At 45.6% G+C, this 16,613-nt stretch overlaps 1 protein-coding gene across 1 annotated transcript in view; it reads left to right on the forward strand.

Moving 5' to 3' along the window:
* The window catches only part of LOC117512783 (E3 ubiquitin-protein ligase HECW1), a 521,859-nt gene that overhangs the window by 207,958 nt on the left and 297,288 nt on the right, over nucleotides 1–16,613 (forward strand). The window contains exon 7 of the mRNA XM_034173001.1: nucleotides 14,727–14,869. Coding sequence (XP_034028892.1) covers nucleotides 14,727–14,869 — 143 coding nt within the window. The remainder of the gene's footprint in view (nucleotides 1–14,726; nucleotides 14,870–16,613) is intronic.

Genomic DNA, 16,613 nt, shown 5'->3' on the forward strand with positions numbered 1-16,613 from the left:
GTCGGAGTCCGAACATTCAGGACTCAGGAGTTCCGCCAACACCCCCCCCCAGGTGACTTTCCCAGACTGTACTCTGCGAAGGAGGAACAGAGATGAGATTATTCAACACTTATTACTACGAAATATTGTTTAGAGGCAAACTTATCAGCTACACGTATAGGTGTGGTTTCAAACTTAGTTCAAAAGAGGCTGCTGCTCACAGCTAGTGGAGGATCATTAATCCGCACGCCACTGCCGTGAGGAGCACACCAAGCAATTTCCACCAATAATTACTTATAGCTGCGTATCAATCAATCAATCAATCAATTTTTTTATATAGCGCCAAATCACAACAAACAGTTGCCCCAAGGCGCTTTATATTGTAAGGCAAGGCCATACAATAATTATGTAAAACCCCAACGGTCAAAACGACCCCCTGTAAGCAAGCACTTGGCTACAGTGGGAAGGAAAAACTCCCTTTTAACAGGAAGAAACCTCCAGCAGAACCAGGCTCAGGGAGGGGCAGTCTTCTGCTGGGACTGGTTGGGGCTGAGGGAGAGAACCAGGAAAAAGACATGCTGTGGAGGGGAGCAGAGATCGATCACTAATGATTAAATGCAGAGTGGTGCATACAGAGCAAAAAGAGAAAGAAACAGTGCATCATGGGAACCCCCCAGCAGTCTACGTCTATAGCAGCATAACTAAGGGATGGTTCAGGGTCACCTGATCCAGCCCTAACTATAAGCTTTAGCAAAAAGGAAAGTTTTAAGCCTAATCTTAAAAGTAGAGAGGGTGTCTGTCTCCCTGATCTGAATTGGGAGCTGGTTCCACAGGAGAGGAGCCTGAAAGCTGAAGGCTCTGCCTCCCATTCTACTCTTACAAACCCTAGGAACTACAAGTAAGCCTGCAGTCTGAGAGCGAAGCGCTCTATTGGGGTGATATGGTACTACGAGGTCCCTAAGATAAGATGGGACCTGATTATTCAAAACCTTATAAGTAAGAAGAAGAATTTTAAATTCTATTCTAGAATTAACAGGAAGCCAATGAAGAGAGGCCAATATGGGTGAGATATGCTCTCTCCTTCTAGTCCCCGTCAGTACTCTAGCTGCAGCATTTTGAATTAACTGAAGGCTTTTTAGGGAACTTTTAGGACAACCTGATAATAATGAATTACAATAGTCCAGCCTAGAGGAAATAAATGCATGAATTAGTTTTTCAGCATCACTCTGAGACAAGACCTTTCTGATTTTAAAGATATTGCGTAAATGCAAACGCCAATTTACATTCACGGATAAACTTTTCAGAATATTCACCTCTGTCGTGTGCTGACAACGTTTGCGCCTCACCCTCATCCTCCTTCACAGGCGCGATGTCAGACTCTGAAAAGGCCCTCAGCATCCCCACACGGTCGTCACAAGGTCGTATTCTCCGGCCATCTTATCCAACTCACTGCTGGTTTAAATGTAGTTCTTCATCACTACATTGGTACCAGCTGGAAGTTCTCAGATCTGCACGTGAACATCACAGGTGTCGTGGATTGTCCTGATAGAGAGCCGCACGAGAATGCAACAGGTGCAGCCAATCATCGTAACAGAGGAGAGAGACTCTTCTGCAGCACATTTTCCTCAGAGAACAGCCCCAAATCACCTGGGAAGGAAAATAACACAAAACAACCCAACCTTGTCCAGCCAACCCCCCCCCCCCCCCCCCCCAACACACAACACATATGATGTGCCTTACAGAAACCTGGCACAAATCAGACTCATATCTGGCACTAAATGAAGCATGTCCCCCAGGATACACATACCTGGAAAGGGCCAGGTCCACAGGCCGGGGTGGGGGTCTTGCTGTCATTTACCATAAAGATCTTATTATAACACCTCTCCCACTGCCAGAGCTCATCACATTTGAGTGCTTGTTATTCAAATGTAGATCACAAAAAGAAACAACAAAAATTCTCCTCATCTACCGCCCCCCAAAACCACACCCTGGATTCACTGCTGAACTTCAAGACCTACTAACATCACTCTGTGCAACCTCCAATAGTACACTTATACTGGGAGATTTCAACGTTCATGTCGACTCCCCCACAAACCGCCCAGCTGCAGAGCTCCTAGATCTCCTGGACTGCCTTCACCTCACTCAGTATATAACAGTTCCCACACACACAAAAGGCCACACTCTTGATTTGGTCATAACAGACAATGCTCCCATTAAAAACATAAAGCTGTACGACCTGGGCGTGTCTGACCATAAGGCCGTCTCCCTGGAACTGCCATTAGCAGAAACATACCTCCAAACAAAACGTCAAATCCGGTTCAGAAACTTAAAAGCAATTGACACCATTCTCTTCAACCAGGACATACAGAAAATTTCACAAGTCACACAGTTCACACAAAAAACAAAAACACACGCTTACCTGAGTCCAAACGAACTCCGACCAGCCAGCCTGTTCACCCCACCAGAACTACCTCAAGTGCTATACACAAAACCTGGTTTACAAAAACTCCCATTTATATCCCACAAAAATGTCCATAAAACACCTGGAGCCATGTTATGATGCTGTCTCCTGACGCTCGTTTGACCGGGGCAATATGGCTGTTCTGACCCTTTCAAGTTGCATTGGCTCGTCCACTAGAGGAGCTAGAGGTCCCGTCGGAGGAGTCTCAGAGGAACGAAGAAGAGGCGGTCCGGACTTATGTCGGGGAAAACCCCGAGACAAAACACCCCGCTCGGACGCTCGCCCTCTCTCTCGTCCACGCTCCTTAATCCGATCGTCTAGACGAATAACCAAGGATATTAACTCATCTAAATCCTTCGGTTCGTCACGGATGGCTAGCTCATCTTTCAGGGAGTCATTCAACCCGTCTACAAACACCCCCCTCAAAGCAGCAGCGTTCCAACCAGACTGAGCGGAAAAGATTCGAAAATCCACAGAATAATCAGCTGCGCTTCGTCGCCCCTGTCGGAGGTTCAGCAATCGCTGAACCACGGCATTTGTTTTAATCTCCAGGTGCTTCTGGACTTTCTCCTGAAATGGAACTGCTTCTGCCGTTGGGTCCATATTGGTTTGGCCGGAGAATTCTGTTATGGATTAGACGCGGATTGAGGAGCAGTCCAGTATCTGACTGAACCCAGCATGAAATAATCAGAAGCAGTTCCAAAAAGAAAACACCTTTATTTTTCTCCCTTTGTGCTATACATGAAATACTAAATAATTATAGTTCTGGTGAGGTGAAAAGGCGGCGCGCTCTCTCAGCGTCTCAACAGTCGGAGTCCGAACATTCAGGACTCAGGAGTTCCGCCAACACCCCCCCCCAGGTGACTTTCCCAGACTGTACTCTGCGAAGGAGGAACAGAGATGAGATTATTCAACACTTATTACTACGAAATATTGTTTAGAGGCAAACTTATCAGCTACACGTATAGGTGTGGTTTCAAACTTAGTTCAAAAGAGGCTGCTGCTCACAGCTAGTGGAGGATCATTAATCCGCACGCCACTGCCGTGAGGAGCACACCAAGCAATTTCCACCAATAATTACTTATAGCTGCGTATCAATCAATCAATCAATCAATTTTTTTATATAGCGCCAAATCACAACAAACAGTTGCCCCAAGGTGCTTTATATTGTAAGGCAAGGCCATACAATAATTATGTAAAACCCCAACGGTCAAAACGACCCCCTGTAAGCAAGCACTTGGCTACAGTGGGAAGGAAAGCTGAAGGCTCTGCCTCCCATTCTACTCTTACAAACCCTAGGAACTACAAGTAAGCCTGCAGTCTGAGAGCGAAGCGCTCTATTGGGGTGATATGGTACTACGAGGTCCCTAAGATAAGATGGGACCTGATTATTCAAAACCTTATAAGTAAGAAGAAGAATTTTAAATTCTATTCTAGAATTAACAGGAAGCCAATGAAGAGAGGCCAATATGGGTGAGATATGCTCTCTCCTTCTAGTCCCCGTCAGTACTCTAGCTGCAGCATTTTGAATTAACTGAAGGCTTTTTAGGGAACTTTTAGGACAACCTGATAATAATGAATTACAATAGTCCAGCCTAGAGGAAATAAATGCATGAATTAGTTTTTCAGCATCACTCTGAGACAAGACCTTTCTGATTTTAAAGATATTGCGTAAATGCAAACGCCAATTTACATTCACGGATAAACTTTTCAGAATATTCACCTCTGTCGTGTGCTGACAACGTTTGCGCCTCACCCTCATCCTCCTTCACAGGCGCGATGTCAGACTCTGAAAAGGCCCTCAGCATCCCCACACGGTCGTCACAAGGTCGTATTCTCCGGCCATCTTATCCAACTCACTGCTGGTTTAAATGTAGTTCTTCATCACTACATTGGTACCAGCTGGAAGTTCTCAGATCTGCACGTGAACATCACAGGTGTCGTGGATTGTCCTGATAGAGAGCCGCACGAGAATGCAACAGGTGCAGCCAATCATCGTAACAGAGGAGAGAGACTCTTCTGCAGCACATTTTCCTCAGAGAACAGCCCCAAATCACCTGGGAAGGAAAAAAACACAAAACAACCCAACCTTGTCCAGCCAACCCCCCCCCCCCCCCCCCAACACACAACACATATGATGTGCCTTACAGAAACCTGGCACAAATCAGACTCATATCTGGCACTAAATGAAGCATGTCCCCCAGGATACACATACCTGGAAAGGGCCAGGTCCACAGGCCGGGGTGGGGGTCTTGCTGTCATTTACCATAAAGATCTTATTATAACACCTCTCCCACTGCCAGAGCTCATCACATTTGAGTGCTTGTTATTCAAATGTAGATCACAAAAAGAAACAACAAAAATTCTCCTCATCTACCGCCCCCCAAAACCACACCCTGGATTCACTGCTGAACTTCAAGACCTACTAACATCACTCTGTGCAACCTCCAATAGTACACTTATACTGGGAGATTTCAACGTTCATGTCGACTCCCCCACAAACCGCCCAGCTGCAGAGCTCCTAGATCTCCTGGACTGCCTTCACCTCACTCAGTATATAACAGTTCCCACACACACAAAAGGCCACACTCTTGATTTGGTCATAACAGACAATGCTCCCATTAAAAACATAAAGCTGTACGACCTGGGCGTGTCTGACCATAAGGCCGTCTCCCTGGAACTGCCATTAGCAGAAACATACCTCCAAACAAAACGTCAAATCCGGTTCAGAAACTTAAAAGCAATTGACACCATTCTCTTCAACCAGGACATACAGAAAATTTCACAAGTCACACAGTTCACACAAAAAACAAAAACACACGCTTACCTGAGTCCAAACGAACTCCGACCAGCCAGCCTGTTCACCCCACCAGAACTACCTCAAGTGCTATACACAAAACCTGGTTTACAAAAACTCCCATTTATATCCCACAAAAATGTCCATAAAACACCTGGAGCCATGTTATGATGCTGTCTCCTGACGCTCGTTTGACCGGGGCAATATGGCTGTTCTGACCCTTTCAAGTTGCATTGGCTCGTCCACTAGAGGAGCTAGAGGTCCCGTCGGAGGAGTCTCAGAGGAACGAAGAAGAGGCGGTCCGGACTTATGTCGGGGAAAACCCCGAGACAAAACACCCCGCTCGGACGCTCGCCCTCTCTCTCGTCCACGCTCCTTAATCCGATCGTCTAGACGAATAACCAAGGATATTAACTCATCTAAATCCTTCGGTTCGTCACGGATGGCTAGCTCATCTTTCAGGGAGTCATTCAACCCGTCTACAAACACCCCCCTCAAAGCAGCAGCGTTCCAACCAGACTGAGCGGAAAAGATTCGAAAATCCACAGAATAATCAGCTGCGCTTCGTCGCCCCTGTCGGAGGTTCAGCAATCGCTGAACCACGGCATTTGTTTTAATCTCCAGGTGCTTCTGGACTTTCTCCTGAAATGGAACTGCTTCTGCCGTTGGGTCCATATTGGTTTGGCCGGAGAATTCTGTTATGGATTAGACGCGGATTGAGGAGCAGTCCAGTATCTGACTGAACCCAGCATGAAATAATCAGAAGCAGTTCCAAAAAGAAAACACCTTTATTTTTCTCCCTTTGTGCTATACATGAAATACTAAATAATTATAGTTCTGGTGAGGTGAAAAGGCGGCGCGCTCTCTCAGCGTCTCAACAGTCGGAGTCCGAACATTCAGGACTCAGGAGTTCCGCCAACACCCCCCCCCAGGTGACTTTCCCAGACTGTACTCTGCGAAGGAGGAACAGAGATGAGATTATTCAACACTTATTACTACGAAATATTGTTTAGAGGCAAACTTATCAGCTACACGTATAGGTGTGGTTTCAAACTTAGTTCAAAAGAGGCTGCTGCTCACAGCTAGTGGAGGATCATTAATCCGCACGCCACTGCCGTGAGGAGCACACCAAGCAATTTCCACCAATAATTACTTATAGCTGCGTATCAATCAATCAATCAATCAATTTTTTTATATAGCGCCAAATCACAACAAACAGTTGCCCCAAGGTGCTTTATATTGTAAGGCAAGGCCATACAATAATTATGTAAAACCCCAACGGTCAAAACGACCCCCTGTAAGCAAGCACTTGGCTACAGTGGGAAGGAAAGCTGAAGGCTCTGCCTCCCATTCTACTCTTACAAACCCTAGGAACTACAAGTAAGCCTGCAGTCTGAGAGCGAAGCGCTCTATTGGGGTGATATGGTACTACGAGGTCCCTAAGATAAGATGGGACCTGATTATTCAAAACCTTATAAGTAAGAAGAAGAATTTTAAATTCTATTCTAGAATTAACAGGAAGCCAATGAAGAGAGGCCAATATGGGTGAGATATGCTCTCTCCTTCTAGTCCCCGTCAGTACTCTAGCTGCAGCATTTTGAATTAACTGAAGGCTTTTTAGGGAACTTTTAGGACAACCTGATAATAATGAATTACAATAGTCCAGCCTAGAGGAAATAAATGCATGAATTAGTTTTTCAGCATCACTCTGAGACAAGACCTTTCTGATTTTAAAGATATTGCGTAAATGCAAACGCCAATTTACATTCACGGATAAACTTTTCAGAATATTCACCTCTGTCGTGTGCTGACAACGTTTGCGCCTCACCCTCATCCTCCTTCACAGGCGCGATGTCAGACTCTGAAAAGGCCCTCAGCATCCCCACACGGTCGTCACAAGGTCGTATTCTCCGGCCATCTTATCCAACTCACTGCTGGTTTAAATGTAGTTCTTCATCACTACATTGGTACCAGCTGGAAGTTCTCAGATCTGCACGTGAACATCACAGGTGTCGTGGATTGTCCTGATAGAGAGCCGCACGAGAATGCAACAGGTGCAGCCAATCATCGTAACAGAGGAGAGAGACTCTTCTGCAGCACATTTTCCTCAGAGAACAGCCCCAAATCACCTGGGAAGGAAAATAACACAAAACAACCCAACCTTGTCCAGCCAACCCCCCCCCCCCCCCCCCCCCCAACACACAACACATATGATGTGCCTTACAGAAACCTGGCACAAATCAGACTCATATCTGGCACTAAATGAAGCATGTCCCCCAGGATACACATACCTGGAAAGGGCCAGGTCCACAGGCCGGGGTGGGGGTCTTGCTGTCATTTACCATAAAGATCTTATTATAACACCTCTCCCACTGCCAGAGCTCATCACATTTGAGTGCTTGTTATTCAAATGTAGATCACAAAAAGAAACAACAAAAATTCTCCTCATCTACCGCCCCCCAAAACCACACCCTGGATTCACTGCTGAACTTCAAGACCTACTAACATCACTCTGTGCAACCTCCAATAGTACACTTATACTGGGAGATTTCAACGTTCATGTCGACTCCCCCACAAACCGCCCAGCTGCAGAGCTCCTAGATCTCCTGGACTGCCTTCACCTCACTCAGTATATAACAGTTCCCACACACACAAAAGGCCACACTCTTGATTTGGTCATAACAGACAATGCTCCCATTAAAAACATAAAGCTGTACGACCTGGGCGTGTCTGACCATAAGGCCGTCTCCCTGGAACTGCCATTAGCAGAAACATACCTCCAAACAAAACGTCAAATCCGGTTCAGAAACTTAAAAGCAATTGACACCATTCTCTTCAACCAGGACATACAGAAAATTTCACAAGTCACACAGTTCACATCAGTTAATGAATCCATACAGCACTACAACTCTAGTCTTCACAACATCCTCGAGTTACATGCACCAATCAAAACAAGAACAGTAACTTTTTCCAGGTCAGCTGCTTGGTACACAACAGAGCTCCGAAAAATGAAAACTGCTGGTCGCGCCCTGGAGCGCAGATACGTCTCCAGTGGCTTACACGTACACAAACAGGCTTACCGTGAACACCAGAAACAATACTCTAGAGCACTCGCCACAGCCAGGTCCCAATACTTCTCTCACAAAATTTCAAACTGTATGGGTACAAAACAGTTATTTTCATCAATCAACTCTCTCCTCAAACCTCCCACACACTCCGACACCGATACCAGCACAGATCAGTGTAACAGGTTTTTGGACTTTTTCACAACAAAGGTAGCCACAATTCGGTCTCATCTCCCTGCTACAACACCATCTCACTTCAAACTCAGTACCTCCAACCCACTCCACACTTTTTCAGATTTCATGGACACCAATCTGACAGAGGTAGAGAGGATCATAAAATGCATGAAAACATCTACTTGTTCATTGGATCCTCTCCCTACACCAGTACTAAAGTCAAACATTACAGCTATTAGTCCTCTAATCAAAGAAATTATTAACCAGTCACTCAAATCCGGTCAGGTTCCTCCAGCTCTCAAATCAGCCATTATTCGCCCTCATCTCAAAAACCCTCACTCGACCCGAAAATCCTGGCTCATTACCGCCCTGTCTCAAACCTGCCTTTCCTTTCCAAAGTCCTGGAAAAAGTCGTATCAGTCCAACTCCATGATCCACCCATAACCTATATGAAATATTTCAGTCTGGTTTCTGCTCAGCACATAGCACAGAAACAGCCCTGGTCTGCATCATGAACGACCTTCTCATGACTGCGGACCAGGGCTCACCATCTCTCCTCCTCCTACTGGATCTATCAGCTGCCTTTAGCACCATTGACCATACCATCCTACTCCACCGCCTCAACACTGAAATAGGACTCACTGGCACAACTCTCAACTGGTTTCGCTCATATCTCACGAACAGGACAGAATGTGTTACACTCGGACAATCCAAATCCAAAACCCATACTGTCAGCTGTGGAGTGCCACAAGGGTCCGTCCTTGGTCCAACCCTTTTTACCATCTACATGCTCCCCCTTGGTCAAATCATCCATAAACACAAGATTTCATTTCATTGCTATGCAGACGACACACAGTTATACATCAAAATGGACTCCACACTCCCCTCAGCTCTGCCGTCTGCCTTTCAGGCTTGCCTGGAGGAGATGGAAGCATGGATGACTGATAACTTTCTTAAACTAAACACTGACAAAACTCAAGCCATCCTCATCGGTACCCCACATCAAACCCAGTCCTCCTCCCTCACCAGTATTCCCATTCTCTGCCACAACATTCCCCTGTCCACCTCTGTCACCAACCTTGGAGTCAGATTTGACCCACATCTCACCTTTGACACCCACATCCGCCACCTATGCAAAGTCTCCTTCCATCACCTCAAAAACATAGCCAAGCTTCGCCCCTCCCTTTCCCAACCAGATGCTGAGAGGTTGGTCCATGCTTTTGTCTCCTCCAGGTTTGACTATTGCAATGCCCTCCTCGTCAGGACCCCTGGTAAAAACCTGCAAAAGCTGCAGCACATCCAGAACTGTGCTGCCCAGGTCCTGACGAGGAGGCGCAAGTTTGACCACATCACCCCTGTCCTCAGATCCCTCCACTGGCTGCCCATCAAATACAGAATAGAGTACAAACTCTGCCTCCTGACTTATCAGTGCATGCACGGAACCGCCCCTGCCTACCTCAGTGAACTCCTCACCCCATACACCACCTCAAGATCTCTCCGCTCCACCACCTCCTCACACTGCCTTCACCAACCCAGGACCAGACTCTCCACCATGGGAGACAGGGCCTTCCAGGCAGTGGCCCCTCGGCTCTGGAACTCCCTCCCAGAGACCCTGAGGGCCCCACAAAGTGTGGAGGCCTTTAAAAAAAGCCTAAAGACATTGTTATTTCAAAAGGCCTTTTAGATATCTTATCGTTTGAAATGGTTTTTGAAATCTGTTTTAATTCTGTTTTTAAATCCTTGCTGTAGCACTTTGAGATTTCTTTGAAATGTAAGGTGCAATACAAATAAAATGTATTATTATTATTATTATTATTATAGAGCATTGAAGATGCAATGTGGCTGGGTCTTCCAGTATGACAATGATCCCAAACACACTGCTCGGGCAACGAAAAAGTGGCTCCGTAAAAAGTATTCCAAGGTCCTGGAGTGGCTAAGCCAGTCTCCAGACCTCAACCCCATAGAAAATTTGTTGAGGGAGCAGAAATTAGATGGAGCAGAAATTAAAAAATCACCTTAAAGAAAAAATTAAACATTTAACAAACAAATATGCAGCAGACGCAAGTGATCAAACTCTGTCTGAATTAAATAAGGCAAAATTCCAGCGTGACAATATTATATCTAAAAAAAACAGAGTTCCTCATTCAATGACTTAGATATAACAATTTCGAACATAATAATAAATCAGGTAAATTTCTGGGAAATCAACTACAACGCAATAAGGAAAAATCAAGGATAACATCTATCCGGGATCAAGCTGGAAACTACACACAGTCACCACAGGAATTTAATCAGATATTTAAGAACTATTATAGTTGACAGGTGAGTTAGGTTGGAGACAAATGCAAGGCTCAATGTCACAGCTCTGTGTGCAAAAAGAATAGGCAAGCAATGGTCGGTACATTGATAGCCAGTCCAAAAAACACAGCAGCAGTACAAAGATCATCAGGCGAGGCGTGGTTGGAAAAAACAGGCAGGAGGTCGAGAACACACTGAAGCAGGCCGATCTAGAAAACACAAGAACAAGAGCTGGAATGATGGCACAAGGTGCAACAAGCTGGCAAACAATCAACACAACCTGTGAGCATATAAAGCCCCAGGTGGCAATCAACAGATTACAGACAGGTGTGCATGGTGAGACCCAGAAGTGGGGCATGGCCGGAGAGAGAGAGAGAAATCTACAGACAGACCCCAACACCAAAATCCCACAAGCACAGAAAAAATAATACAAAAGCAAGATGAGAATAAAAACAAACCAAAAAACCCCGCAACAGACCAGATAAACCGTCAGGCCCTGACAGTACTACCCCCACCGCCACAGCCGACCCCCGACGGCCCAGGAAAGGCAGGGTGAGCAACATGAAAGTCCCGGATGAGCCCAGGGTCCAAAACAAACCGGGAGGGGACCCACGACCGCTCCTCTGGGCTATAACCCTCCCAATGAACCAGATACTGGATGCCGCGCCCACAACGGTGGGAAGCCAAGAGCCAACGCACAGCAAAAACAGGACCACAATCCACGTACCGGGCGGAGGCGGGGGAACGGCAGGAGGGCACAAAGGACTAGACCGGACTGGCTTGACCTGACTAATGTGAAACGTGGGGTGGACTCACACGGATCGGGGAAGGCGGAGCCGGACGGAAACTGGATTGATAATCTTAGAAACCGGAAAGAGACCAACGAACCGGGGAGTCAGTTTCCTAGGAGTCCCCCGAAGGGATAAGTTACGCATGGATAGCCAGACCGTCTGCCCAAGGGCGTATGGCGGCGTGGCTGACCTCCTACGATCCGTGGCAGTCTTATAAACAGCGGATGAGCATCACAGCGCACGTTTAGCCCGCTCCCAGGTTCGTGGGCAACGGAGGATGAGACTGAGGGCAGAGGGTACAGATGAGTTATTGCTAACCGCGGGAAAAATTGAAGGCTGGTGACCAAAAACATGGAAAGGGGAGTAACCGGAGGACGCCGAAGGCAAATTATTGTGGGTGAATTCTATCCAGGGGATTTGCGAGGACCATGATGCTGGATGTTGGGAAGCGAGGATACAGAGACCTTTTTCTAATTCCTACTTGAAACGTTCTGTCTGTCCATTGGCCTGTGTATGGTAGCCCGAGGTTAGACTCGACGTGACCCCGAGGAGATGGCAGAACTCCCTCCAAAAATGGGACACAAACTGCGGACCACAGTCAGATACAACATCCTGTGGCAACCCATGTAACTTAAAGATATGAGATAGCCTGACCTTCGCCGTCTCCTTAGCAGACGGGAAGTGTGGCAAAGGGACAAAATGAACCATTTTGGACAAACCATCGACAACAGTTAGAATCACGGTGTTACCCTTATAAGATGGGAGGCCAGTAACAAAATCTATGGTGATATGCGACCATGGTCTATTAGGAACAGGAAGTGATAACAAGGCGCCCGCAGGTGGACGGTTAGTTGACTTTTGTGTAGCACATACATGACAGGCATTTACGTATTCCGCAACGTCCGTGGTTAGCCCCGACCACCAAAATCGCTGTTGTATCACCGATATAGTCTTTTTGATTCCCGGATGGCAGAAAAAGCAGCTGTCGTGACACCATCTTATAACATCCCCCCCTGAGTATCTTGCGGACATAAAGGCGGTCTGGTGGACAACCAGAGGGAATAGGTTCCTCGCCTAAAGCTGACTTAACCTTCGACTTAATGTCCCATGTAAGCGCGGACACGAAGCAGGATGTAGGTAGTATGGTGCCCTGATCAGTGGGCGTGTCACCCGGATCCCCCTTCCGGGGATATCAGGTATAAAGTATCAGGTTTCCCATTCTTTGAGCCTGGTCGATAGGACAATAAAAAATTGAAACGATTGAAAAAAATTACCCACCTAGCACTGGCGGGAATTAAGGGGCTTGGCCGAACGCAAGTACTCAAGATTCTTATGGTTGGTATAGACCAGGGGTGGCCAAGTTCGGTCCTCGAGAGCCACATTCCTGACATTCTTAGTTGTCTCCCTGCTCCAACACACCTGAATCCAATGAAAGACTCGTCAGCAGACTTTTAATGAGCCTTTCATTGGATTCATGAATGTGCCAGTGCCACCACTCCTCTAAGGCCACTTTTACCACCAATAGTTTGCAGTTGCCGATGCCATAATTCTGCTCAGCAGGAGACAGTTTTACTTGTTTGAGAGCTTTTGTGAATGCCGGGAGAGAAGCGCAAGCGGGTGATTGACGTCCCCACTCGGCAGTAGCCCAGGCAGCTGCTCGGCCAGACAGATGAGTAATGATGTAAGCTATCTTTGATCTGTCTGTTGGGAACATGGAAGCCATGAGTTCAAAGTGCAACTTGCACAGGGTGATGAAGGGTCTAACATCTCAGAATCACCTGAAAAGCATTCTGGATGGGATAACTGGTTGCAGATGACTGGTGCTGTTGCAGATGCCAGCGATACAGCTGGCAGCCCCGGTGATATGCTTGGATTGCCGGTGGCTGCGTCCGACATAGCCTGACGATTGAGCCGGGACAGTAGCTGACTCATCTGATTGCTGACAGATGCCATGAAAGTCTCTTGGCGGGTGACGAGTTCGCTAAAGCCAGAGGTTAGCGTATCAAGCTTTTCCTCCTGCTGTGCGAGCTGTTGACTGTGGTGCCGTACTGCCAGGTGAAATGGTGCTGAGATTTTGGAGCCTCTGTTACCTCATTTTGAGAAGAATAAAAGTTTTTGTTTATCACTTACCTTTTGTGTCTCAGCTACACTGCATTTTGAGGTCCAACTCAGTTCCTGGGGTTTAATACCATAACAATAACATTAAGCGAAAGCTTGACACATACCAGGACTAAACCCAGTCTCCCATTGCCAGTTTTTGCCTTACGAATTCCAAAAACAAGGTCATAGATCGTCCATAACATTAGTTATAGACAATGTTATACAGTAGATGATTATATACCAGGTTGCTTCTGATTACAAGTGACACTGAATGCACCCCATAACACAAGAGCAACTGGACATGCTCAGACTGGTAGTGTGTCCAATCTATGTGCTAATGTCTGGATATAACAACACATTAATATTAATACAAAGTTAAAATGTATCTGGTAGCATCTGAAAAAAAAAAAATATCTTCTGCTGAAGAGTGCACCATGCCTTTAATGGGATTATAGATCTACGTACATTATTTTTCCTGCAGAAGAGAGGTCATTTAACATTCAGTCTATGAACAGACACACACACACACACACACATATGCACACAGACTGACCGCCCAACTGTGCTGAGATGCATTGTATTGGTTACATTGGCTGAGCTGTACTGGCTGCTCTATCAGTGAAATCACATTGTGAAATCGCTCCAAAAAAAAAAAATCTTGGATACTTCTTGTTGTGGTTTTTTTTTAAATGCACCTTTTACTGTATATGTTGCACCTTTTTGCATTTTGTTCCATCGTGGTGCTGAAAAAACACAATTTCAGTGTTCTGAATGTCATGTGCATATGGTAGAGTTGAAAAATAAATTTTAACATTGTACATTTTTCAAAGTAAAATTTACACCTTTGCTTTGAGACGAGGCCTTCAGAGAATATCTTTGGGTCCCAGATGTGTATTGTGTCGTGTCCAAATTTGCCTTTTTCAGATTTCCACAAAAACAATAATATCAGTGCTACAAAACTGATATTATGCTCTACTACAGTGTGTACATAAGTATCATAGAGTATATAATCCTAATCCAATGACTGAGTTTGAAGATATGCTGTTTGTTTATGTGTCCAGAGATTTACCTTTGTTTCTCTGCCTACTGATGTCCTGGAAATCGAGGTGAAGGACAAGTTTGCCAAGAGTCGTCCAATTATCAAGCGCTTCCTGGGCAAGCTCTCTGTCCCTGTCCAGAGGCTGTTGGAAAAACATGCAATTGGGTAAGATGAATATGCAAACTTCTCTTAACCACTTAACCACAATATACTTAACCACTGCTAAGAATAATGAAATATTTATGATGCCCATCCCAATGGTTGACTTCTTTGGTCTGAAGCCAGGCTCTTCTCCTTGCTGATTGACAAGTAGCTGTAATTGTATCCTATTAAGAATAGTCCTTGCACTGGCACTGAGAGCAGTGTAATACCCCTGTAGTTCTTATAATCCGTGCATTCACCCTTTCCTTTTCAGATTGGGACAACAATTCCTTTCTTCTGGTTTGTACGTATGATGCCCTTTTCACAAATTAAAATGAAGATTCTTTGCAGTGCCAGGAGAACAACATCTCTCCCCTGCCCTCAGTTTTTTTTTTTTTTTCAGAACGTTTGTGAGCTCACCAATATTTGGTGGTTCACAGTTGCCTGAAGAATCAGCCACATGAACCTTGGCACTGGAGATGTCTAACATCCCAGTAGAAGGATCAGCTATATACAGTACAACTGCTCAGGGTACACATTAAATTTTGCAGAGTAAAATATACTCTGCCAGTATAACATTTGGTCCCACTCCAAATAGAGTTAAATACACTCTATTAGAGAGTGAAATCAGCTCTTCCATCTTGTCAAATCACATTGTTCAACTCCAATAAGAGTCATTCACAGCGTGATAAAGTGGATTTTACCCTGTGATAGAACTGATTTTGCACTGTGATAGAGTATATTTAACTCTATTTGGACTGGGACCAAATGTTAATCTGGCAGAGTATATTTTGCTCTACAAAATTTACTGTGTAGCTTGTCCAGTGGCACAGTACAGCAGAGGCATCTGCCAAGACTAAACTGTCTTCTGCCATAAATGCAATGGGATGAGGTTTAGGTTTAGATTTAGGTTTGGAGGAACAGAGTGCTCTAATTCTTCTGTAAGCAGGCCGAGGGTCACAAGACCACAGATGCATTAGACCACAGAAGGTGTGTGACTTGATCAGATTCCTTTGTCAGATGCTTTCATCTCCAGTCTCAGGCATCACAGCCCACTTTCTCAGCTTCCTGTATGGCCTAGAAATTGATCAAGTTGTGTAGTACGACTTTTCTGCATGATATTTAGAGTGCCCTCAGATGCGAAACAGCTCCTCCTATGGGCTTGAGTGACTGCAATACAATTCTCAGCAAGTATCAAGGTATGGTTGCATAAAAACTCTTACTATCCATTCAGATCACCAGTTGGATCCCTTTCTGCAAACCTTCAAGCCAGACTGTCTGCAAATCCTTTTGAAACAGTCTAATTTCATTTTAAACTATCCATTATTTATACAGGTCTTATTCTCAACTCTCATTCTCATTCTGTTTCAGTCAGACATACAATATAACAAACAACAAATAGTTACAGACAGGGATATAATATGCAGTATTATCTCGGCTTTCAGTGCTTACCAGTCCAGTAAGTATCAGTGAAATTGTGGAGAGATAGACATGTCCAAACTTGTCCTCTGACACGCCGAAACGGATGTGTTCCTTTGTCTCGCTTCCAAAGCGAATCAGTCGTGACGCGCGAAGCCTCTGCGCGGCTTTCCATGACAAAATCTCTTGTTAAAAGTGAAATCTGCCGGAAAATGGCTGATGTCCAGCTCTTGTGATAACCAGAGAAAGAGCACACGACGGTCTCGTATCCACAGAGCCATCAACTCAGAAATGGTCCGGTGGCTTGTGCCGTGTCGTCACAGCTCGGAGCGTGGCGCGCTGAGCGTCC

This window comes from Thalassophryne amazonica, chromosome 1 (assembly GCF_902500255.1).
Source record: "Thalassophryne amazonica chromosome 1, fThaAma1.1, whole genome shotgun sequence".
In the NCBI taxonomy this organism is placed as follows: Eukaryota; Metazoa; Chordata; class Actinopteri; order Batrachoidiformes; family Batrachoididae; genus Thalassophryne; species Thalassophryne amazonica.